This window comes from Bos grunniens, chromosome 18 (genome assembly GCF_055505025.1).
Source record: "Bos grunniens cultivar Pamir isolate PY7600 chromosome 18, Bosgru_T2T1.0, whole genome shotgun sequence".
Taxonomy (NCBI): Eukaryota; Metazoa; Chordata; class Mammalia; order Artiodactyla; family Bovidae; genus Bos; species Bos grunniens.
In genome coordinates, this window is record NC_141182.1 from 56,449,130 (window position 1) to 56,473,832 (window position 24,703).

Below are 24,703 nucleotides of genomic sequence, written 5' to 3' on the forward strand. Positions count from 1 at the left end.
CCCCGAGAGCGCAGGCCGGCGGAGGCGAGGGGAGGGGCCTGGGGCGGAGCCGCGGCCTGCCCGCCCGCCCGCCTGCCCGCCCTCCCCCCGCCCCGGCCGGCTCGGCTTCTCAGCGCTGCCTGGGGTCCTTTCCTCCCGGTCCCCCCACCGCCTGCCAGCCCCCGCTGTGCCGTGCCCTGCCCGGCCAGGCCTGGAGCCGACGCCACCGCCATCATGCCGGCCGTGTCCAAGGGCGATGGGATGCGGGGGCTCGCCGTGTTCATCTCCGACATCCGGAACTGTGAGAGCGCGGCCGGGGGAGATCGGGCAGGGGGGAGAGCGTGAAATGGAAGGGTTCGGGGGAGCGTTACGGAGGGGCCCAAGGATTAGAAATCCATTGCGGCCATAGAGTGAGAGGCGAGAGAGGCCACCGGGGCGGGGGTACTTAAGGGTGGGTTGGGGGGAATGGAGGGGGTTAGGGTGTCATAGTGTGTCTCTCGAGGTGACGACGCGGAGTGTTTAGAGGCATCGCGGAGGGTCTTAATAGAGAGGAGATTAGTAAAGTCCCGGGAACAGGGCATAGAGGTGTCCCCTGGGAATGGAAGGAAGACTGGGGAATCGTATTAGCGGTAGGGTTAGAGAGATCCCTGTTGTTGTAGATGAAAAAGGAAGAAGGTGCATGGGTGGGTGGGTGGGTGGGAGGGTGGGTGGGGGTACCCTGTGGAGAGGTAGAGTAGGAAGAGGCCAAAGAGGACTGGGAGGACGCGAAACACAGGAAACCTAAAAGGAACCGGGCTTGAGGGCCTGGGCGAGGGGGTGTTATAGAGACCAAGGGGCTAGACAGGTCACGGAGGCGCCCAGCTGGTTCATAGAGAGGACTTGAGAATGATAGAAAGTCCCAGGGATTTGGGGAGGAGAGATGGGAACAAGGGAGACTCTCTGGGACCTTGGTGAGGCATAGAGGGGATCCTGGATGAAGGATTGCTTAGGAGACGTGGCGGGCAGTGGAGAAGGGGCTAGAGGGATTATTGAGGGGAGCACGGAGGAGAAGCACTGCAGATGGATAGTCTTGGGAGAACCCGAAACAGGGAGCTGGGGGGCCTGGAAAGGAGAGGTCATTATAATGTGGGGACTTGCGGGAAGTGCCAGAAGGTAGAGAGCTCAGATCTCAAAGAAGGGGCCTGGGGGGGCCTTAGACATCCATGGGGAAGAGATCTGGAAAGCTGGGGGGCATGGGGGGAAGCCTGGTTCCAGAGGGGTCATGAGTCGGGGAGCAGGACAGCCCTGAATCTGGAGCCCTCTCCCCTCTGACCACATCAACATGGGGACAGCCCTCACCAGCAGGAAGAATGGTCGTGACTATGGGAGGCCTGGCGCCAAGTCAGCTCCCAGCTCTTGGGAGCGGGTGTTGGTGTTTGGAGCTGCCAAGAGCTTCAGAGACTGTATCCGCACAGGCTCCGGGGTCAGCCAGGCTTCGGTTTGAGTTTGAGTGCTCCCTTCCCCTTGCCTTATGACCTTGAATGAGGGACTTCACCTCTCAGTTTCCTCATCTGTCAGGAGGGGCTGCCGATGGCATCTTCCTAATGGGGTTGTGATGATAACTGAATGTGAGTGAAGCGTTTCACACATTCTAGGCACTAGATGTCTTGGCTCTTGTTTTTGTTACTTGGCTGAATCTGAGGAGCAGCCTCTGCAAGTGCCCAGTGATGATTTTAGAATTTAGCAGGTATGGGATGATCTGGCACATAGTAGGTGCTCAGCGAGCAAGAAGGGTGGACAAGTGGCAGAGGGAGGTTATGTTTGTTAGGAAAGGGGTGGAACATTGAGGGGTTGTGGGTTGTGGCGGGGGGCAGCTGTTAGAAGCAGGTGTGCATTGCCTCTGACACCTACCTTGTGACCCTTGGCAAGTCATTCAACCTCCTGAAGGCTCCCTTTTCTTGTCAGCTGACTCCATTGACCAGAACATCTTGCCTCTGAAGGTTCATTCATTCATTCTCATTTGACAAATGCTTTTTGATCACTCCAGTGTGCCAGACACTTCTAGGGACGAGAGCTACCACAGTGAACAGAAATTCCTGCCCCTTGGAGCATTCGTGCCAGGAGGGAGATTAAAATATAAACACAGAGAACTACAGATGATAACTAGTGCTGTGAAGAAAAATAAGGATGGGAAGAGGGGGAAGGGAACAGGATTGAGAAGGGGCAAGTGGTACAGATTTTGGAGGCAAGAGGGGTCCAGGCAGCAGAATGGCGTGTTCAAAGGTCCTGAGGTTGTAGCACACTTGGTGAGGGTTCAGATAAGAGCGAGGGGGCTTGTGTGGTTGGAGCCAAGCGAGGGAGGGTGGGAGAGGTGGGAGGTTTGGGCAGAGAAGGGATAGGGAGTGGGTACGGCTTTGTGGGCCATGGGGAGCACCTTGGCCTTTCTCTGAAGCAAGGGCGGCGGGAAGGTTTTGAGCATGGGAGGGACGGGACCTGATTGATGTTTTAAAATAGTTCCTTTGACTGCTGGATAGAGAATAGACCCAAGGAGGTAGGCATGGAAGCAGGGAAAGAATTAGGGGGCTGTTGCAGGCATCCCTGCACAAGATGGTGATTTACTCGACTGGGGTGGGAAGGAAACCGTGAGAAGTGTTTGGGTTAGAGATAGATCTTGGAGGATCTGCAAAGGGATTGGATGGCGGGGATGAGGAAGGAAAGAGAAAACAAGTGGGTGTCACCGCTGGACCCCAGTGGGAAGCCATAGGATGGGGGAGAGACTCCGACTTGGGGGCAGTGGAGGTCGTTTAGCCAAAAGAATCAGGACTGGAGGATCAGGGTGCCCCTTGTCCTTGGTTTTCTCATCGAGTGTATGTTGAATGGCTGGTATGTTTCAAACCTTATCATGGGTGCCGGGAACACAGTGGTAGATAGGACAGACTTGTCTGTACCCCCATGAACCCAGAGGGAGACAGGAACTGCATAAAAATTGCAGCTGTCCATCTCCCAAACACTCGTATATGGATGTTTGTACAGCATCATTGATGATCCATAGCCAGAGAGCACAAACAAACCCAGATGTCCACAGCAGATGGATGGAAAAACACAGTGTGGATGCCCACATGATGGAATATTATTCAGCCATCAAAAAGAATGAAGTACTGTGGAGGCTACAACATGGGTGAACCTGTAAAACACCATTTTAAGGGAAAGAAGCCAGACATAAAAGGCTACATATTGTAGGATTCCAGTACATGACACGTGCAGAAGAAGCAAATCCAGAGAATCGGAAAGTAGTTGAGTGACTGCCTAGGGCGAGGGGGTGGTGGAATGTGGAGTGACTTCTAATGAGAACAGGGTTTCTTTAGGGGGTAATGAGAATGTCCTGGAGTTAGATGGTGGTGACAGATGGACAGCACTGTGGATCTGCTAAAGAAGCCCTGAATGGCACTGCCGAGTGGTGAGCTGTGTGCTCTGTAAGTTGTAGCTCAAGTTTTCTTTAACTGAAGTACAGTTGATGTACAATATTGTGTTAGTTTCAGGCGTACAGCAAAGTGATTCGGTTACACATATATGTATTTTTTTCACATATTCTCTTCCACTGTGGTTGAATATAGTTCCCTGTGCTATACAGCAAATCCTTTTATTTCACGTATGCCACTGTTTGATGATACATTAAATTTATTTTCTTTATGTAACATAAAGTCAGATCTAAATATATTACAAAGCATTCAGGGAGGTATATCTTGTTGCCCCTCAGAAAGTCACGTGAAATTTACTTTCAGAATTGATATCGACTTGTTTAAAAGCCCTATCCTGGCTCCTTTCTTGTTCTCATCAAAAATTTTATATGCATTATTTGTTTGGCTGCACTGGGTCTTGGTTGCAGCATGTGGAATCTAGTTCCCCAAACGGGGATTGAACCCAGGCCCTTTGCATTGGGAGCTTGGAGTTTTAGCCACTAGACCACCACGGAAGTCCCCCAATTTTCTTTTTTTAAGTGGGAAAAAAAAAGAATGTAGCCGCCCTAAGTCCAATGAGGGAGAGGGCCATGGTGTTGGGAGAACAGGAGCTGTCTTATTGCATTGCCCAGACAGTGTGGAGGAGTTTAGCCAGGCCAGAGGAAGGGGAGGTGAGCTCTGAAGGCAGAGGGACAGCACGTGCAAAGGTCCTGAGGCCCCGTCGAGACTCTCTAAGGTCTGTGTTACAGCTGGTACAGAGAGGGATGTGATCTGACCTTGGGGAGGTGGGCAGAGGCCAGGATGGTGTTTGTTCTGAGAGCGCTGGAGAGGGTTTCAAGCCCGAGTGAGGGAAAGAGGAGGGTTGGGGTGGGGGGGCAGGTGGAGGACAGGAGGAGAGTGGAGGCCTCCTACTGGATGATTGGCACAGTGGAGCTGGGGGGAGGATCTAGAAGGGGATGAAGGCAGGCTTTGTGGAGAAGAGCCAGGAAGGGCAAATTCTGCAGATAAGAAAGGGAGGGGTGAGGCCAGGCCTGGCCTGAAGGCGTGGTCCTGTCTTGTCTGGAGGGGGAGTCTGGCCTCCAGACACTTATCTGCTGGGAGCTCACTAAGGCAGGGGTGGGGCTCCCTCCTCTCTAGGGCCCCAGCCCTCCCCAAGCCTGAGGAGAGTGCAGGTGATGGATGGGAAGTGGGTGCTGGGAAGTAGGTGCTGGGCTGTCGCAGTGCCCCGAGCTCTCCAGGGGGCACATATTACAACAAACTGTGACCCATCCTGTTTGTGGCAGTCTTCCCCAAACCCTGGAACACAGGCCCCGGTCTGATTGCTCCCTGGGTCCCCAGTTCTACCTTCTTCAGGCCCTGGCCCATGGGAGCCCTTTTGAGGTACTTGCTGATTGAATGAATGAATGAACGAATCTATCTTTGTGAGCACTGACTGAGTGCCAGACACTCTTCTAAGTGATGAGACCACAGTGGTGAGCAAAAGTCCCCTCCCTGTGGTGCTCCCATTCTAGTGGGGAGCTGGACCAACCCACAAGTAAATATACAGTGTTCAGCTGTTCAGAGTGCTGGGAAAAAATAAAGCAAGGAAGGGGTGTAGGGACAAGGTCAGGGATGGCACTCTGGTATTGGCTGGTCAGAATCTCTCTCTGAGGTGACATTGGAGCAAAATTTGGTGGGTGGATTGGCCCATAGAAATCTGGAAAAGACATTCTTGGTTTCACAGACAGCCTGTGCAAAGGCCCTGAGGCAGGACTGTGCTTGAGGAATAGGAATGTGGGGAGAGGGTGGGAACTGTGGTCAGAGAGGGAACTAGTGGATCCAATAAGGACTTTGCTTTTACAGTGGGCCAGATGGGAGCCAGGGAGAGATTCAGAGCGGTAAAGGAATAGGATTTGACTCAGCAGAAGGAATGAGTCCCACTTTGGTGATGCTCCAGCATCAGTGTGTTAAAGGAACTGGCTCGATGCCGGCAACAGACAGATCCAGGCCTGAGCCCCCTTTCTCCCTCTCGCTGTGTTTCTTGTGACCTCGGTCCACAATCGCATTCAGCACCTCCCCTGTGTCAGGACAAGGGGCTTCCCAGGTGGTGCTAGTGGTAAAGAACCTGCCTGCCAATGCAAGAGATGCAAGAGATGTGGGTTCGATCCCTGGGTCAGGAATATACCCTGGAGGAGGGCATGGGAACCCACTCCAGTATTCTTGCCTGGAGAATCCCGTGGACAGGGGAGCTTGGAGGGCTACAGTCCATGGGGTTGCAAAGAGTTGGACACGACTGAAGCAACTGAGCGCTGTGTCAGGACTGCCCTGGGCCCTGGCCCTGATCTCGGGCTCCTACCCCTGCCCTTGGGGAACCAGTGTTCCCAGGCAGAGGCCTGGGGTTTACAGAGCAGCACATGCCCTCTTCATATATTGGGAAGCAGTTCAGGAGGTCTTTGCAGCTGAGCTCAAGCCAGGGAATGACAGGGTGTGACTTGGTTGCTCAAGGAGAAAACTCTGTCTAGGGGATGTTGAGCACTTTGATAACATCTAACCCGGGGCTTTCATATGTCAATCCACATAGGTACATTTTTTAAAAGTTGTTCAGTCCATGGGGTCGCAAAGAGTTGGACACAACTGAGCAACTGAACTGACTGAACTGAACTGAGTCAGTGATGCTAACCATCTCATCCTCTGCCCCCTCCTTCTCCTTTTGCCTTCAATCTTTCCTAGCATCAGTCTTTTCCAATGAGTTGGAAATTAACTATACCTCAGTTTTTTAATTGAGTTCATATGTATATACATATATATATATACACACACACACACACACACGCATATATCCTTTTTCAGGTTCTTTTTCATTTTAGGATATTATAAGATATTGAGAATATAGTTCCTTGTGGTATACAGTAGATTCTTATTTATCTCTTTTATGTATAGTAGTGTATGTATGTTAATCCATAACTCCTAATTTATCCCTCCCAACTTCCCAGCTATCCCCTTTGGTAACCTTAAATTTGTTTTTTATGTCTGTGAGTCTGTTTCTGTTCCATAAAGAAGTTCATTTGTATCATTTTTGTAGATGCCCCAGATAAGTGATATCATATGATACTTGTCTCTCTCGTATATTTGTTACTTCATTTAATATGACAATCTCGAGGTCCCTCCACATATAGACATTTTAATTTTCCAGGAGTCACATTACAAAAGTAAAACTGGGGAAATTAACTTTAACATGTTTTATTTCCTTTACCCCGGGATGGCCCAAATATTATCTGAATGTGTAATCGATATTTTTCAATGATTAATGAGACAGTTTATGTTCCTTTCTCCACTCGGAAGCTCCGTTTTCATTGGAAATAACTTGCTCTGTCTGAATAGTTTACAAAACTTGTGGTTAAAAAGAAGCTTCACAAAAGGGTCCAAGTCGTTCCAAACATACTTTCCCGGTAACTGAGTGGAGGATCATTTTTTAATTTTTAACTTATTACAAGTAAATTAGGAATCCAGTCCCTCAGAGGCACCAGCCGTATTTGGAGTGCCCAGTGGCCGCGTGTGGCCAGTGGCTCCCCTAGTGGACGGAGCGGGGATAGCACGTTGTGAACTTCACAGGGATCCAGAGTCAACAGTCTGATCTCCCAGAAGCCTCTTTGAGGACTCCGGGCTGTCAGGACTTGTGTGGGAGACAGCAGGGCACATCCTCGTAGAGAGAAACATTTGCTCCTTTGTACTGTAAACAGCAGTTGTCTGGAAGGCACAGAAGGGCCTGGCAGTGAGGCGCCGGATAGTGCCTGGGTTACCTGACTGCTGTAAAAGCGTCACAGTCCCTTCTTGGCAGTCACGGTTGGTGAAGATCCCTTTGATGGCAGTGACAGCCCCACCCCGATGCCCCAGGTTACATGTTCAGGGAAGCTGCAGCTCCCCCAGCCAGGAGTCCCCTGGTATATGTGGAGCGTTCAGCAGTCACCTGCCCTGGCCTGTAGCCAGACGGTGGCCTCGTTCCCTCCTGCACGGCCCTCACAGCAACTGCTGCAGGCAGAAGAGGTCCCCTGCCTTCCCGTGGCTCCCCAGCACCTGCAGGGAACCCTGCAGTCTACCGCCACCTGCTGTGCTAGCCCCTGGGCTTTCACACAAGCTGACCTTCGTACCCCAAGCACACCTCCCCTTATTGCTGCTTGATGCATTTCAGCCTTGTCCTTTGAGCCTCAAATCCTAGGAGTGGGGTTCCCTGGCAGTTCAGTGGTTAGGGCTCCATGCTTCCCCTGCAGGGCGCATGGGTTTGAGCCCTTGTCTGGGAGCTAAGATCCTGCATGCTCTGCTGTGCGGCCACCAAAAAAAAAAAAAAAGTATACCAGGAGCTGGGTACCAGGAAGCTTTCTTCCTCCCATCTGATTCTAGCCTCCCAGCCCTCACCGTGTGTGCCTCTGTCAAAGTTTTCCACGTTAGCCCTATCAGCCTCCCCTCCAATCAGGGAGCATCCCCAGGGCAGAGCAGGGTCTGAGCCTGGCCCAGGGAATGTTTGAAGATAAAGAAATCTCTTTATAATAAACACCCTGAAGTGCTTACATGCCTCCTGTGACAGGGAGCTCACTTTCTGTTGCAAGCTGCCCCTGAGTGATGAAAAATTTCTTCCAAAAGCCCAGTTCTGTCACAGCTGCCTATAGCCTCTTTGTCCCATGCGTTACCCTCAGCAGCACCCAGGTGCTGTCTCTGGGCGCCTGGGCACTAGATATTTGCAGAGGTTATGTGCTCTGCCAGAATGCCCTTCCTCAGGGCCACAGAGCATTCTCTTTGGGAGACCTGATGCTTTGTTCTTTCTGTGAATTCTTTTTTTATAGGGAAGTATATTGGTGATCCAGAAGACAATGTCAAATAGATGTGGACAATTTAAAGACTTTTTAAAGTTTATTTTTAATTTTTACACATAGAAGCCACTAATATTTTTTATTAAAGGACTGAAATGTCCAACTATAGCATAATAAATGAATAATTCACTCAGCTGACTATCATAAATTCTTTTTTAAAAATTTTTATTTATTTGGCTGCATTGGGTCTTAGTTGTGGCGTGCAGGTTTTGGGGTGGGCTTAGTTGCTCTGCCGCACATCGGCTCTTAGTTCCCTGACCAGGGATTGAACCCATGTCCTCTTCATTGGAAGGTGGATTCTTAACCACTGGACCGTGGGTAAGTCCCTTAATGTTTGTTTATTTATTTGGCTGTGCTGGGTCTTACTTGCAGCTCACGGGATCTTTAGTTGTGGCCAGCAGGATCTAGTTCCCTGACCAGGTATCTAACCTGGTCCCTCTGTGTTGGGAGCATGGAGTCTAAGCCACTGGACCACCAGGGAAGTCCCAAGGAATTCCTGAATATTCTTTAAATTTTCCTTATCTGTTTGATATTCTTTTCTATGTCCTTGATGTACTTAACTATAAAGACATGTTAATATATATTCCTATACAAATATATATATTCACTTATAGGTGTATATATATATAGTGTATCTATAAAAAAGCTCACAGATCATAAATGATGAATTTTGATGAAGCCATCATCAAAATCTGATGAATTTTCCCCAGCTGAACTCAGCTGCATAACTGGCCCCCAGATGCAGGAACAAATAATAAATGAATAATTTATTCATTTTTAATTTTTACCCAGCTCCCCAGCACCCCCTGCTCACTGCTCAGTCATCCAACACTCTCGGTTAGTTTTGCCTGCTTCTTGAAGCTTTTAATAGAGGTGTAAGCAAAGGCCGGAGAGGGTTTTAGTGTCGGAAAGGTAATTACCATTCAGGTTTCCATCTGCCTGTGGTAAAGGTTAGGCAGCCACTGTGTGGTATGTGGTCCATTTAGAAAAACTGTTTTTGTTTTTATTTCTTTTCTGGTCCCTACAGAATAGCTTTAAGGCAACTTAAGAGTGTTGCACAGGCTGGGAGAATGAACGGAGCATGCGCACGTGGAGCATGCGCACCACCTGCGTGGGTGCAGGTCCCCGCCCCTGCCCCGCTCCCAGGGGAGGTGCTGTCCTGACGCCCGGGCCACCCTCCCCTGGGCACTCAGAAGAGTGGCTTAGTTCTCCCTGGTGAACTGCGCCTGAACTCTCCTCATCTTTCACGGCCCTCCTCAAATGTCCCCTCCTCTCGGCAGCCACCAGCAAGGCCCCATGGGTGCCCCCGTGACTTCCATCCACGCATACCTTGCTCAGGTGTGGGCGGGGGATATGCAGCCTGCGCCCCACCCGGCCCGGAGGCCCTGGGGGAGGCTCAGAACTGCTGTAGTCCTGGGTACCCGGCGTGGTCCTCCTCAGCCTGCCCCGCAGGGCTCAGGAACCGTGTAATTAATAAAGGAAGCATCAGATGGGCTCTGGGGCCACACAGGCTGGTTCAGCCTCATCACGGCCCTTCATCGCCTAGGTCCCGGAGACCTCCTCCCTCCCTGAGGACTGGGAGCGGGTCACTGTACCTCTTCAGGCTCTTTGTATTTTTTCACATCTTGTCTTTCCTGAGCGCAGCCACTCAGTAAGCCTGTGAAACATGGAGTCATTACTAGAAAAGTGGCCCATGCTCAGCCCTCAGGTGGTTCCCACTGTGGTCTGGGGACGGCGCAGACCCAGACACCACAGCAGCGCTGACCCGGGCAGTGTGGGGAGCCCCGGGAAAGCCTGAGAGCAGTCCTACCCAGAGTGTGAGCAGCATGTGTGGTTTTTAACTTCCTCGGGAGCCACATTTTTGTTAAAAAGCAGAAAGGAATGGGCCAAATTAATTTTAATGTATTTATGTAATTTGATACACTCTTGTTCAGTCACTCGGTCGTGTCCGACTCTGCAACCCCATGGGCTGTAGCATGCTAGGCTTCTTTGTCCTCTACTGTCTCCTGGAATTTGCTGAAATTCATGTCGAGTCTGTGATGCCATCCAACCTTCTCATCCTCTGTCACCCCCTTTTCCTCCTGCCCTCAGTCTTTCCCAGCAACAGAGTTTTTTCCAGTGACTCAGCTGGTCACATCAAGTGCCCAGAGTATTGAAACTTCACTTTCAGTCCCTCCAATGTATATTCAGGATTGATTTCCTTTAGGATTGACTGGTTTGATGTCCTTTCTGTGTACAGGACTCTCAAGAGTCTTCTCCAGCACCACAATTTGAAAGCATCAGTTCAACATGTTATCAGTATTTAGATTTTTTTTTTTTTTCATTTAAAACCACCCTAATGGCAGAAAGTGAAGAGGAACTAAAGACCCTCTTAATGAAGGTGAAAGAGGAGAGTGAAAAAGCTGGCTTAAAAGTAAACATTGAAAAAACTAAGATCATGGCATCCAGTCGCATCACTTCATGGCAAATAGATGGGGAAAAAATGGAAATGGTGGCAGATTTTTTCTTGGGCTCCAAAATCACTGCAGATGGTGACCATAGCCATGAAATTAAAAGACACTTGCTCCTTGAAAGAAAAGCTATGGCAAAACTACATATCTATATTAAAAAGCAGAGACATCACATGGCTGACAAAAGCTGGTCTCGTCAAAGCTGTGATTTTTCCAGTAGTCATTTATGGATGTGAGAGTTGGATCATAAAGAAGGTTGAGTTCCGAAGAACTGATGATTTCGAACTGTGGTGTTGGAGAAGACTCTTGAGAAGCATCCCTTGGACTGCAAGGAGATCAAACCAGTCAATCCTAAAGGAAATCAATCCTGAATATTCCTTGGAAGGACTGATGCTGACGCTGAAGCACCAGTACTTTGGCCACCTGATGCGAAGAGCCGACTCATTAGAAAAGACCCTGATGTCGGGAAAGATTGAGGGCAGGAGAAGGAGGTGATAGAGGATGAGATGGTTGGATGACATCAACTGACTCAGTGGACATGAGTGTGAGCAAATTCCTGGAGATAGTTGAAGGACAGGGAAGCCTAATGTGCTGCAGTCCATAGGGTTGTAAAGAGTCGGATACAACTTAGCAACTGAACAACAACAAATAATTAATATTTTAAACTTTGCAATGAGATAGTTTACATTCCTTTTCTTCCCCCGCACTGAGTCTTCTAAATGTGTCTTTGCCACTCACTTCAGTAGAGAAGAGCCACCTTTCAGGTGCTCGAGAGCTGCCTGGCTGACAGCCGCCACATTGCACAAGGCAGCTGTAGCATCTGCTCGGAAATGACCAGGAGGTGCTGATCAGAGGGGGCTTCCTGGAGGCATCTGCTTGGAAATGACCAGGAGGTGCTAATCAAAGGGGGCTTCCTGGAGGAGCTGGCCGCTGAAGTGGGGCTTGTGGGAGCTTCCCTGGAAGTTGGGAGTGGTTGGTGAGGCAGGGTTTCTAAAAGAGAAGGAGAGGACATACTCTCAATTGCTCCTTCATTTATTCATTCATCTGAACCTCCTTGTTGCCTTGGCACAAGCCATGGGTCAGAGCAGTCTCCACCCTTCATATGACTAGCCGTTTATTTTTATTGTTTATAATATTTATTTTTATTTATTTGACTGTACCAGGTCTTTGTTGCAGCATATTCTAGTTCCCTGACCAGGGACCAAACCCAGCCCCCTGCATTGGGAGCTTGGAGCCTTGGCCACTAGACCACCAGGGAAGTCCCAACCAGACATCTGTTAAGCACCTGCTGTATGCTGGGCACTGTTCTAGAAACTCCCTCATGATGGCTTGTAATGAAGAGGGAGCTGAGGTTTGACGGTAGAGATAAATGGTTATGCAATGTGACATGTGCCAAGGAGGACATTTTTTAAAATGAGGAAACCGAAGAATAAAGCATTGCCTTTAAAGAACTGGCCAGGAAAGGCCACATGGAGGAGGTGACAAGAGCTGAGACCCAAATGATGAGATGAGAACTGAACAGATGGGCATAGCAGGTGCAAAGGCCCTGGAGGTGGGAGGGCGTTGGAATGGCCCTGGAACTGGCGGAGGCCCGCCAGGCAGGACACACAGTGAGATGTGAGGGGTGACCAGGGCAGGGCCAGAGGGTTTGCTGGCTCCGGGGTGGAGTCCCCGCCCTGGGAGGCAGGGAGGCTGCTGCAGTGATCCAGGTGGGCGGGCATGGGGTCTGGACAAGGTGGTCATGGTGGAGGTTGTCTGGGCTCATGTTCTGAAGGTCGAACAGAGAGGACGTGGCGACGACTTGAGTGAGGGGTGAGGACACCCAGGTTTCTCTTCTCGGAGGAGCTGAGTGAGCGCTAAAGCCTGTCAGGGGTGTGATGGTGAAGTCTGGCTCGAATGGGACTGGGAGGCTGGGGGAGGGACACAGCCGGCGGTGAGGGCGGCCGAGACCAGGTCACTGTCCAGTCGGATCGTGGTCCGATGGGGTCTCCTGGGCATCAAGGAGCACAGAGGCTCATGGGGCCCAGGGAGGCCCTCTCGAGTCCACCTCTGGGTGGGTCTCGTGAGAAGAGTAGGGATGTGGCAGATGGATGTGTAGCGGGGAAGGAGGAAGTGGGTCTGTGGGCCAGGCTTCGGGGGTGGGATGGGGTATGGAGAGAACTGGCAGGTTGTGAGGAGGGACCAGGTGGCGGCAGGGGAGGGCAGCGGGGAGCTTAGGATGCAAGGCCTGGTGAACGAGTCAAATTAGGAAGCTGAGGGCAGAGCAGGTTTTCAGGAGATGCTGAGCTCAGTGGGGATGTGGGTCAGTGGGGTTGGCTTGAGGGCAGCCAATCTCTTCACTCATTCATTCATCACACATTCTCTGCCAGGGGCTTATTTCAGCTGGGGGCTGGTGCAGAGCCATGGATGTGATGGGAACAGGAGGAGGAAGAAGGGAGGGGGTCAGGGATCACTTCAGAGTATGTGCCAGGCTTTTCCTCTGGGTGGTAGGGACCCCTGAGTGAACGTTCTCACCTCCCTGAAGCTCCCATATAGAGATGGAGTCCGAGGCCTGACTTCAGCCCCCAGACCGGGACTCCAGCATAGAGAGAATCGCCCTTCCGCCTGGGAGGGTCCTGGCCCCGGAAAGTGAGGTCAGGCAGCTCAACTCTCTGGGACCCTCCTCACCTGCCCTGCCTTCTCCTCCCCAGGTAAGAGCAAGGAGGCAGAGATTAAGAGAATCAACAAGGAACTGGCCAACATCCGCTCCAAGTTCAAGGGTAGGCTGGGGGCCCATCTCCTGGGTCTGCGGGAGGAGTGGGCTGGGGGCTGGAGTACCCGGGACTTGTAAGTATAGTCCTTTCTCACTTTTGCCACCCCGTCCTCCTTCCTCTGACCCCAGGGGACAAAGCCTTGGACGGCTACAGCAAGAAAAAGTATGTGTGTAAACTGCTCTTCATCTTCCTGCTTGGCCACGACATTGACTTTGGGCACATGGAGGCTGTGAACCTGCTGAGCTCCAACAAGTACACGGAGAAGCAGATTGTGAGTCTGGGGAGGAGGACCCCTGGGTCTGAGGGTGGGGCTGGGGGCCTGGACCCCTGGGTCTGAGGGAGGAGGGGCCGGGAGCCAGACCCTTGGGTCTGAGTCAGGAGGCCTGGGGGCCTGGACGCCTGGGTTGAGTCGGGAGGGGCTGGGGGCCTAGACCCCTGGGTCTGAGTCGGGAGGGTCTGGGGGCCTGGACCCCAGGTCTGCAGGAGGAGGGCCTGGGGGCTGGACCCCTGGGTCTGAGTCCGGAGGAGCCAGAAATGTAGACTGCAGGGCTGAGGGTCAGTTAGCCACAAGCCCCCCACCTCCTTCTCGCCACCCAGGGTTACCTGTTCATCTCGGTGCTGGTGAACTCCAACTCCGAGTTGATCCGGCTCATCAACAACGCCATCAAGAATGACCTGGCCAGCCGCAACCCCACCTTCATGTGCCTGGCCCTGCACTGCATCGCCAACGTGGGCAGCCGCGAGATGGGCGAGGCCTTCGCCGCTGACATCCCTCGCATCTTGGTGGCCGGGTGAGGTGCTAGGGACCCAGCTGCTGGGGCGGGCTAGACAAGCCCCAGCCCAGTTTGAGGGGCCAAGAGGTTGCGTCGCCTGCCCAGGTCTCCCAGCCGGGACGTGGGGGTTATGCTGGGCTTGGTGACAGCCCCATGCTTGTCCCTTATCATCTCACCAGTCTGACTTGGCCTTGTAAGGCAGCTCCCCAGCAAAGCCAGTGGGATGTCTGTCTAACTGACCTTTTTTTTTTCATATTTATAAATTATTGTTTATGTACCATAAGAAAAAATAAGGTCAAAAGTACAGTTAAAAAAAGTAGAAATTTGTTACTATTTATTAATAACTTACTATTCTTGGTAAGAACTAGAAAAATGTATTGTCCCAAATAAGAGACAGTCGAAAGGCTTGGAGAGTTTCCTAGGCATTTTCCTTTGACTCTCATACAACGTTGGTTACCATGTGGTATAAGATAAACCAATACAAAGAGAGTGAAATAACCTTTTTATAAAAATAACAGGAAGCACAGGCCTAGTAATGAGAAACACTGGAGATAAATATAATGATAGTGTTAGTCGCTCAGTCACGTCTGACTCTTTGCGACACTGTGGACGGTAGCCCACCAGGCTCCTCTGTCCGTGGAATTCTCCAGCAAGGATACTGGAGTGGGTGGCCATCCTGCAAAATGAATTAAATGACTTTTTGCTCGCAGGAATGAAGGGGCTATCACTGAATGTGATAAAACTTGCAAAATTCCTGATTGACCTTTAACATCTGGTAAAGAAGAGGCAATGACCTTAAATTATGTCAGTGACAGCCTTCCAGAACTTTTGCCTCTTCTCCATTCATTCATTCAACAATCATCTATTGGGCATCTATGTGTGAGGCGCCGTGCTCGTTGCTGGGGACGTAGCCATGACCAGAGGCAGACATGCTTATCATCCTCCCGGTGTTCACGGTCCAGAGGTGGGAGATAAACATTGATTGAATAATTGCAGGATGAAACATATTACTTCCTCTCGGAACCCTGCTGTGGGGTACAGGAGCCTAAGGGCATTTAGTGGGAGCATTTGAACTAGGCTGGGGGTCGGAGGGCTTCTCAGAGGAAGTGGCATTAGGTTGAGAACTGGGTGAGGAGGAGGAGTTGGCTGTGGAAAAAGGAAAGGCATGAAGGTCCGTGATCAGCCTGTGATCTTTCTAAAGCAGGAGGGCATTGAGCAATTATTTCTTGAGCACCTGCAAAGTCCCAGGCTCTGTTTTGGGCGTTGGGAGGCAGGAGGGAGCTGGGGGAACAGTTGTCCCCACCCTCAGGGAGCTGGCATCTGAGAGGCACTCCAAAGAGCGAACGCATAGGCAGAGAAGTGAGTTGAGTTCAGACAGTGACAGCTACACTGAAGGAAAGAAAACAGGTGGCAGGATGCGGATGGGCTACTTAAGTCAGACTCATCAGGGAGGGTGTCTTCACGGAGGTGCCATGTACCTGGAGGCTGGAATGAGGAGAAGACAATTAGAAGTATCGGAGAAAGTGTTCCAAGCAAAAGGAGCAGTAAGTGCAAAGGCCCTGGGTGGGTATGAGCTTTGTATTGGGTTGGCCAAAAAGTTCACTTGGGTTTTTCCATAGTGGTGTTTGGATTTTATTCTGATCAAAATGGGAAGCAATTGGTGTGTTTTGAGCAGGTAAAACCATTGCGGTTTTGAACTGGATTTTGCTAAGAGCATTAGCTGAACTGGATGAACCTGGGTATTGGTTTTGGGGCCCTTCAGCCTCTGGGAACAGAAGACAAAGCTTGTTCAAGCAGAGGCTCCAGAGGCCACACTTCAAAGTGAGGGTGACCTAGAAATAAATCCCCTTAGGGAGTATAGGCAGAGTTACCCCTTTCAAGTCTTGGCATGGAACAGGCCACAACACTGGTTTTCAGCCTGATTTTCCCTTTCCTGGATCATCCATAGATCTGTAAGCCAAGCTGTAGTTTAAAGTGATACACACGGCTAGTACCCTAGTGCCTGACAGACGCAAACAAGTCTTTTTCTGGAGAAAGCCACTTTCACCACAAGCCTCTGTAATTTCCCTAGATGAAGCTCCAGGTTACATGAGAAGCTCACAGTTGAAAATCACTAAATGCAGGCTGCAAGGCGCCATGAAGGAGAGCCAGCAAAAAGAAAACGGAAAATAACAGTTGAATTGGAGTTTTCAGGGAATTCCGTGGTGGTCCAGTGGCTAGAACTCAGCATTGTCACTTCTGAGGGCCCAGGTTCAATCCCTGGTTGGGGAACTAAGATCTCATAAGCCACGTAATACAGCCAAAAAAAGAACTGGGAGTTTTCATAAAGAAAGTAAGTGTTTTAGTTTAGCAGCAGAGTAGACAGAACCAAAGCAGGGATTGGAAATAGGCAGAGGAACTGGACACGTTGATCAGAATGCAGCCCAGAGAAGCAAAGAGGTGGAAAAATTTAAGAGAGGCTAAGAGTCAAGGGAGATACAGTCTAACAACACCGTTTAGAGTTCTAGAAAGAGAAAAGGGAGAGAATCGTAACAGAGGCAGTGTTTGAACAGATGACAGCTAAGGAGATCCAAGAATCAATGCAAGAGCTTGATCCTAAGATTCAGATAGCCTAGAGACTGTAGGGGGCGCCAAACCTCCTCCGGGCTCCTCCCACACACAGGCCCACCTGCCTGGGGGCCTCCACAGGCTCTTGGGTCTGCCGGGAAGATCTGTGTAGATTTTTAGTGTTTTCTCGCAGTTTTCTGTTCACCTGGTGCCTTATCAGTGAGGCTTTCATCCTAAACACCATCCCCAGAGCTCCTGCGCTAGGTAGCCCTGGAGCACTGAACCCAGACAGTATCTGTTGTAGGATGGGGCTGCCCTGGCAGGAACATAAGCTCTCTGAGGACACACTTTGGACCAATTTGTCCACCACTCTGTCCAGTATTCTTGTCCGGAAAATCCCACGGACAGAGTCTGGCGGGCTACAGTCCATAGGGTTGCAGAGTCAGACGCAGCTGAGCTACAGAGCACACACACACAGTCCGCAGTGCCGACAGGAGCGCCCGGTGCCCAGTAGGTGCTCAGATAAGCAGACGGTGACTGAGTGAAGGTGCAGAGCCACGCTTGCCCTGCCTGTGACCCCATGAGGTCACTGGGATGCAACCCATTTTGCAGAGGAAGAGACGGAGGCCCAGTGGGCAGTGAGGGCAGTAGCAGAGGGTTCCTGGGAGGCTCTTGTCGCCTCTCGCTGGACAGCCTTCCCAGGAGGGGTGAGAGGAGGAGGGGGTGTGCCAGGCTGGGGTCGCGCTGAGCCCCCCCACCCACTCTGTGTGCCTGCAGGGACAGCATGGACAGTGTGAAGCAGAGCGCGGCCCTGTGCCTGCTGCGGCTCTACAAGGCCTCGCCCGACCTGGTGCCCATGGGCGAGTGGACGGCCCGCGTGGTGCACCTGCTCAACGACCAGCACATGGTGAGGCCCCTGCCCCCACGACCCGCCCTACTTTGGGTACCCCCGGACGCCTGAGGCCCCCTATCCCCGACACCACACCCTCCTGGCTGCCCGGGGTCCTGTCCAGTGTCCCCAGCATCCATCACTCACTCCGCCCCTCAGAGAACATCCAGCCTCTGTTTCTGACACCCAGAGGTTTCCCCCACATCCCAGCGCCTGCCCAGCCAGCGTAGAGACGTGGACCGCTGTCCCCTCCCCGATGCCCTAGTACCCCGCGGGCCCTGAGCTGCCTCTCTCCTGCCCCCGCAGGGCGTGGTCACAGCCGCTGTCAGCCTCATCACCTGTCTCTGCAAGAAGAACCCGGATGACTTCAAGACGTGCGTCTCCCTGGCCGTGTCTCGCCTAAGCCGGGTAGGTGTGGTGTCTGTGCCAACTGCAGGAAGGTGGCCCTGGTGCGCCTGTCCCCTGGGCACCCCTCTGGTCCCCCTCGCTCTCCCTGAGAGACCACCTAGCCCGGCAGTTAAGAACACAGGATTGGAGCGGAGTTCATCCCTGCTCGGCCACTCCCTGGCTGTGTGGCCCTAGGCAAGTGGCGTCACCTCTCTGGGCCTCACTGGCCTTATCTGTTCAACGGGATGATTCCAGGTGCCTGCCTCACGGCATAGCTGCTGTGAGTTAACCTGGACAGAGTGTGAGCACAGGGTCCAGTGCACCCGGAGCTCCCAGCAAGGGAGGTTGCTCTCCTGTCTCCCTCCTTCTTGCACCCTCTCGTTTCCTCCTGCTTCTTCTCTGGCTTCTCCTTCTCATGCGTCTTTCTTTCCCTCCTTTCTGCTCCTCACCACCTTCGCCCCTATCCTGGGCGCATGCCCTGAGGCTGCTTCTGTGTCCAGCTCTGTGCAGGCTGACACTGGAGACACAGATGAGTGAGACCCTGCCTTCAGGGGCTTCCTGTCCTGGTCGGAGGAGGGATGCGTTGCAGGACAGGCCAACTCAGGCACAGATGATCATAAAAGGGACAGTGTGTATGGTCATGGAGATAGCAAGGACGTTGTAGGCCCCCAAAGAAGGCACTCCACCCAGCCTAGATGTCCAGGAAGGCTTCCTGGTGGAGGTGATCCTTGCCTGAGTTGAAACTTGGAGTAACTAAAAACATTTCCTGAGCAGGTAAAGAGAGGCCTGGGTTCTCAATCAAAGAGAACAAAACATCAGCTCATTCATTCAACCATCTTTTTCATTCATTCACCACACATTCGAATAGTCCTGTGGGTCACGCTTGGTAGGAGAGGCACAGACAGTGACAGTGGAGGAGGGGCAGCTACTGTCATGGAAGGGGCTCAGAGCAGGATGAGGCTTGCCTCTTGGAGAAGGGGTTTTCACAGTTGCATAGGAGTTTGCCGTGAGGACAGTAAAGTCACACGCTCTTTCACTAATTCCCCCACCCCTTTGCTGAGCCCTTCTCTTGTCTGACTGTGTAGTAGGCCCAGGGACCCAGGAAAGGGTCAGACTCAGTTCCTGTTTCTGAGTAGCTTCCCGTGTTGGGGGACAGCTACAAGGGAGCGCGCTCCAGGGAGCTGGTGAGGTCCAGCTGCTAGTGGAGGTGGTCCAAGTGTTGTGAGGTGCCGAGTTGGCGTCAGGCATTCACAGAAGGGGATCGATTGGCCAAGATTCCCTGCCCACCCAACACCAGCTTTACTTGGAAAAATCGACCAGTCCTAGCTTGGATCCACCCAGTCACACTCTGTGTCCCCAAGGCTTCCTCACCACCCTCCCTGAGCCTCCAGTTTCTGCTCCATAAAGGTTCACACTGTGACAGCCGCCCCTCCCCATGCCCCTGCCCCTGCCTGCCCCTCTCTGCCCCCAGATCGTCTCCTCGGCCTCCACTGACCTCCAGGACTACACCTACTACTTCGTGCCGGCGCCCTGGCTCTCCGTGAAGCTCCTGCGGCTGCTGCAGTGCTACCCGCCACCAGGTACCAACAAGCCCACACAGGCCGGGGTCTGGGGGCCTCCGACCCCAAGGCTGGCCACGGGGTGGGGCGCCAGGGGTCTGTGTCCAGATTTTCCAGAGGCTGGCCTGGTGCCTCCAGCCCCTGATCTGAGGCTGCAATGGGGGCAGTGCCGAGCCCACGGCCCACTCAGGCGCTGGGACGAGTTTATTGTTCGAGACAGTGAGGGGCCGGGGTGCAGGGCACCTGCAGCAGGGAGCCCTCCCCCCAGCACAGGGAATGGACAGATCGCTGTTTGATTCCCCTGCTGTGGGCCAGGGGCCCTGTAAAGCCAGACTCATGCCCTGGCCCTGGAACGTCAGGGCTCTTGTCACCTGTCTCTTACAGATGAGGAAACCGAGGCTTGGAGAGGGGGGCCTTGCCCAGGGTCACCCAGCAGATCAAAGGGTAACTCCAGGCTGTGTGGTAGGAGTCAGCATAGCTCTGTTAGGGGTTTTCACGCCCTCAGTGCTCGTGGTCACGAGCGCTGGTGTGGATGAAGGGCCTGCAGTGAGCAGGTGCTGTACCAGCGTGGCCTGCTGCCCCCGCAGAGCTGGCGAGGGGCAGCCATCTCGGAAATGGGGGCTTGGAGATGAGGCATCTTTCCAGGCCCTGGGCAGTGACAAAGAGCAGAGCCTGACCCCTGAGTCCATGCACGTAACCCCTTCCCGCTACCACATGGGCCGGGCTCCCTTGGAACGTCCCGATCCTCGGCTGTCTGACCTCACAGAGCAGTTTCGAGCACCTATGCTGAGGTGCTCGGCACATAGTAGGTCCTTGAGAGACAGTGCCTTTCTATTCAGCCAGGGTGCTGGGCGCCTGCTGGGGATGGTGGCTGGTGTGTGGCCCTGAATCTTGCAGCCCGTGTGCACACACTGTAGCAGAGTGTATGATGAATGTGACACAGAAGGCCCTTCTCAGCCTGTGAAAGCCAGGGATGCATTTGGTTGTGAATCCCTGGGGAAGGCTCTTCCCAAGCTGAGCTGCTTTGCTCACCCCTTAAGAAAATGTACAGCTGGAGCCTAAGCCCCACCTCATAATTTTGGGGTGTGCCCAGGGCGGGCTTAAAAACTACAGTCCAGGACTGCAAATTAACTGTGATTACAACTGTCATTTTTTTTTTTTACGTCTGTCATTTTTTGCCCCACATCTGGAACAGTTGTGCCTCCCACTGCCTGGTTTTTAAAAAACAGGAGAGTTTTGTGTTGTGGTGTGTCAAACGTTCTGGATTCGGCTGATCGCTCCCTGGGTCCTTTAGCTGGTTTTCTGTCTCGTGAATTTTCTGATAGATCTGGGTGCCTCATTCTTTGCTGGAACAGTTGCCAGCTGTTCTGTCCACTTGGGGTCACCTCACAGGCAAGGAAATGGTGGTTCTCCGGGTTTTGTGAGCTCCTGGTTGGCAGCTATCTCAGGCGCTCAGACCCCTCCTTGGGAAGGGCTGGGTTTGGGGGTGTCTCTAGGGAGGGTTCCTGGCGCTGTCTTCGCTCTGTGAGACTCCTCCAGGGCCTGGGTGCTACAGCGGGGGGAAAGGGGGGCTCCCAGGGTGCTCCCTCTGGCCCAGCAGAATCAGAACAGAGCAGGACGAGAGCCCAGGTCTGGGGTCCTGTCCTCTGTCAGCTTCCTCGTGTGGCCTGGGGACCCCAGAAGGGCTTGGGGAAGTCAAGACCCCAGCCTGAAGCTGCTGGGCCCGCCCTCTTCCTCTGGAGGACAGGGGCCATGGCGTGGCCTCTGCCCCCTGGCAGGGGGCCCGGGCCTGCAGGGAGCTCAACCCGGGGCGTGCCCTCTGTTTCCTCAGAGGACGCGGCCGTGAAGGGGCGGCTGGTGGAGTGCCTGGAGACCGTGCTCAACAAGGCCCAGGAGCCGCCCAAGTCCAAAAAGGTCCAGCACTCCAACGCCAAGAACGCCATCCTCTTCGAGACCATCAGCCTCATTATCCACTACGACAGGTGCCTGCGGGGGCCAGGCTCCCGGGTCCTAGGGGAACGGGGTCTGGGAACGTGACTTCGAGGTAGGAGGGCGATGTGGTTCTGGAGTGTTGCCGTGACTCGTGGGCGCTGGGCCCCTTCTGCGGGGCAGAATTCCTGGCTCTCCGTATCTGGGCTGGACAGCCCAGGTGTCAGGTCCCCAGCGTGGCTGTGACTGGGACAGGGCGGGAGCTCAGAGCGGGGTCCTGAGGGGGACGCGAGATGCGTCGGCTGGGGCCAGTCCTGCGTCTCCTCAGGTCAGCTGTGTGTTCTCACCGCCCCCACCCGCCATCTCTCCCTCTCGCGCCGGCAGTGAGCCCAACCTCCTGGTTCGGGCCTGTAACCAGCTGGGCCAGTTCCTGCAGCACCGGGAGACCAACCTGCGCTACCTGGCCCTGGAGAGCATGTGCACGCTGGCCAGCTCCGAGTTCTCCCACGAGGCCGTCAAGACGCACATCGACACCGTCATCAACGCCCTCAAGGTGCAACTTCTGGGAGCCTGTCCTGGCCACACTGACCTGGCCTATGGCTCCTCTGCTCCCTCGGAGCGGCTTGGGGACCCAGCGGCCCTGGGTGACCAGCCCAGGGAGCCTAGAGCACACTCTACCTGCTCTGCTTCCTCAGACGGAGCGGGACGTCAGTGTGCGGCAGCGGGCGGCTGACCTCCTCTACGCCATGTGTGATCGGAGCAACGCCAAGCAGATCGTGTCAGAGATGCTGCGGTACCTGGAAACGGCCGACTACGCCATTCGTGAAGAGATTGTGAGTCCTGGGAGGGCCAGGCACCCAGATTCCAGGGTCTCCAGGTGGGGACCTGCCCAGACGTGGCGAGTCCACACCCCCAACTCCCCTGCCTGGGGCACACACGCACGCCCGACCTTCCCTCTGGCCGGCAGGTCCTGAAGGTGGCCATCCTGGCTGAGAAGTACGCCGTGGACTACAGCTGGTACGTGGACACCATCCTGAACCTCATCCGCATCGCGGGCGACTACGTGAGTGAGGAGGTGTGGTATCGCGTGCTGCAGATCGTCACCAACCGCGACGATGTGCAGGGCTACGCTGCCAAGACCGTCTTCGAGGTCAGCGCCCCCGTCTCACCCCATGATGGGGCATCAGGGCAGAGCCAGGACAGCTGGGGCTGTGGGGCCAGCTGGCTCGGGCCTCATCCTCAGAGGGGCTGGGCCACCACGAGCCAATGTGAGGGTCAGCAGGGCACAGGGTGCCTGCTGTGTAGTCACTGGTCCCTGAGTGCCGCCAGTTTCCCACGCCTTCCACCCCAGACAAGAGGGCCCATTCAGTTCCGTTTTATTCTCTGTGTGAGCTCAGTTTAGTCACTTAACTGCTCCGTGCCTCAGTTTCCCCAGCTATAAACCCACCCGCAGCAGTCACCAGGCTTCGGCAGTTAATAGGAGTCAAGGGCTCAGTGGAGCGCCTGGCACATGCTGAGCACTCCTGAGCCAGGATGCTGCTGCTCACCGCTGTCCCCACCTGCAGGCGCTCCAGGCGCCCGCCTGCCATGAGAACATGGTGAAGGTCGGCGGCTACATCCTTGGGGAGTTTGGAAACCTGATTGCTGGGGACCCCCGCTCCAGGTGAGGGGTCTGGGGCTCCAGGGCCCACCTGGGGTCCTGGGAAGGGTCCCTCTGAGGGAGGGTGCACCTCCCGTGGGGGCTTCTAGGAGAGGGTGGTGGAGCCGGCCACCCACCGATATCCGCCCACTCCCGCAGCCCCCCGGTGCAGTTCTCCCTGCTGCATTCCAAGTTCCACCTGTGCAGCGTGGCCACGCGGGCCCTACTGCTCTCCACCTACATCAAGTTCATCAACCTCTTCCCGGAGACCAAGGCCACCATCCAGGGCGTGCTGCGGGCCGGCTCCCAGCTGCGCAACGCCGACGTGGAGCTCCAGCAGCGGGCTGTCGAGTACCTCACCCTGAGCTCGGTGGCCAGCACGGACGTCCTGGTCAGAGCCCAGTCCCCACGTGCCCCGCCCCTGCGCCTTGCCCCTGCTCCAGCCCAAGACCGGCGCTGACGCCCGTCCCTGACCGAACCTTGCAGGCCACGGTGCTGGAGGAGATGCCACCCTTCCCCGAGCGTGAGTCATCCATCCTGGCCAAGCTGAAGCGCAAGAAGGGGCCGGGGGCCGGCAGCGCCCTGGATGACAGCCGGAGGGACCCCAGCAGCCACGACATCAATGGGGGCGTGGAGCCCACCCCCAGCACCGTTGTGAGTACCCGGGGGCTGGGCTGGGGGCGGGGGCGGCTGGCCCGGCCAGGCCGGCCCCTTCTCACCTGCCTCCACGTTGCCCGCAGTCCACACCCTCGCCCTCCGCCGACCTCCTGGGGCTGCGGGCAGCCCCTCCCCCCGCGGCACCCCCGGCCCCCTCGGGTGCAGGCAACCTCCTGGTGGACGTCTTCTCCGACAGCCCGGCCGCCCAGCCCGGCCTGGGGCCCAGCCCCGAGGAGGCCTTCCTCAGGTACTGGCCTTGGGCCCAGGGTGGGCCCCCTTTTCATCTGCCCCCCACCCCAGCTCCCCCTCTCCCTGAGCCTCGTGTCTGCCCTGGCTGCCGCCTGCCCCAGTCTCCCCCCTCGCTCCCTCTGGGCCTCTCTGGGCTCTCGCTGACCCTGGCCACCCTGTGTCGTCCTTCCCTGTCACCGTCTCAGCCTGCTCTTCCTTCTCCTTCTCTCCTCCCGTCTCTCTCTCTCTCTCTCTCCGCCCTCTTGCTGCCTCTCTGGGACTGGCTGCCTGCCACGCCTGTCTTCTCTTGTCTGCTCTGGGATTGGATGGCCCAGCGAGCTGGAGCCGCCTGCCCCTGAGAGCCCCATGGCTTTGCTGGCTGACCCAGCTCCAGCTGCTGAGTAAGGGGTGGCCTCAGGGGGTTGGGGGGCAGACTCTTGTATCCCCCAGGGAGGGTTAGGGGACTGGGAGCTCTCAGCAGACTCTCCTGATGAGCTGCAAGGGCTTGGGAGTGAGAATCAGGGCTGTCTGGTACAGGGTAGGGGGGTGATGGCTCCTGCCAGGGTCCTATTCCCATCAGAGGCAATTGCCAGTCTGATTGAGGGGCTCTGTGGGGAATCAAGGTATATGGA

The 24,703-nt window shown here is 54.4% G+C and overlaps 1 protein-coding gene across 2 annotated transcripts in view; it reads left to right on the top strand.

Moving 5' to 3' along the window:
* The window catches only part of AP2A1 (adaptor related protein complex 2 subunit alpha 1), a 27,893-nt gene continuing 3,190 nt past the window's right edge, over positions 1-24,703 (top strand). Inside the window, exons 1-16 of one of the 2 annotated variants that reach the window (XM_086353636.1) lie at positions 1-280; positions 13,401-13,469; positions 13,592-13,734; positions 14,061-14,254; positions 17,561-17,690; positions 17,979-18,080; positions 19,531-19,639; positions 21,450-21,600; positions 21,932-22,100; positions 22,243-22,380; positions 22,515-22,697; positions 23,113-23,210; positions 23,346-23,577; positions 23,673-23,840; positions 23,927-24,090; positions 24,407-24,472. In XM_086353636.1, the coding sequence (XP_086209762.1) occupies positions 214-280; positions 13,401-13,469; positions 13,592-13,734; positions 14,061-14,254; positions 17,561-17,690; positions 17,979-18,080; positions 19,531-19,639; positions 21,450-21,600; positions 21,932-22,100; positions 22,243-22,380; positions 22,515-22,697; positions 23,113-23,210; positions 23,346-23,577; positions 23,673-23,840; positions 23,927-24,090; positions 24,407-24,472 (2,183 nt within the window). In that variant the 5' untranslated portion in view covers positions 1-213. The remainder of the gene's footprint in view (positions 281-13,400; positions 13,470-13,591; positions 13,735-14,060; positions 14,255-17,560; positions 17,691-17,978; positions 18,081-19,530; positions 19,640-21,449; positions 21,601-21,931; positions 22,101-22,242; positions 22,381-22,514; positions 22,698-23,112; positions 23,211-23,345; positions 23,578-23,672; positions 23,841-23,926; positions 24,091-24,406; positions 24,473-24,703) is intronic. The other variant, XM_086353637.1, reaches the window with a different exon arrangement.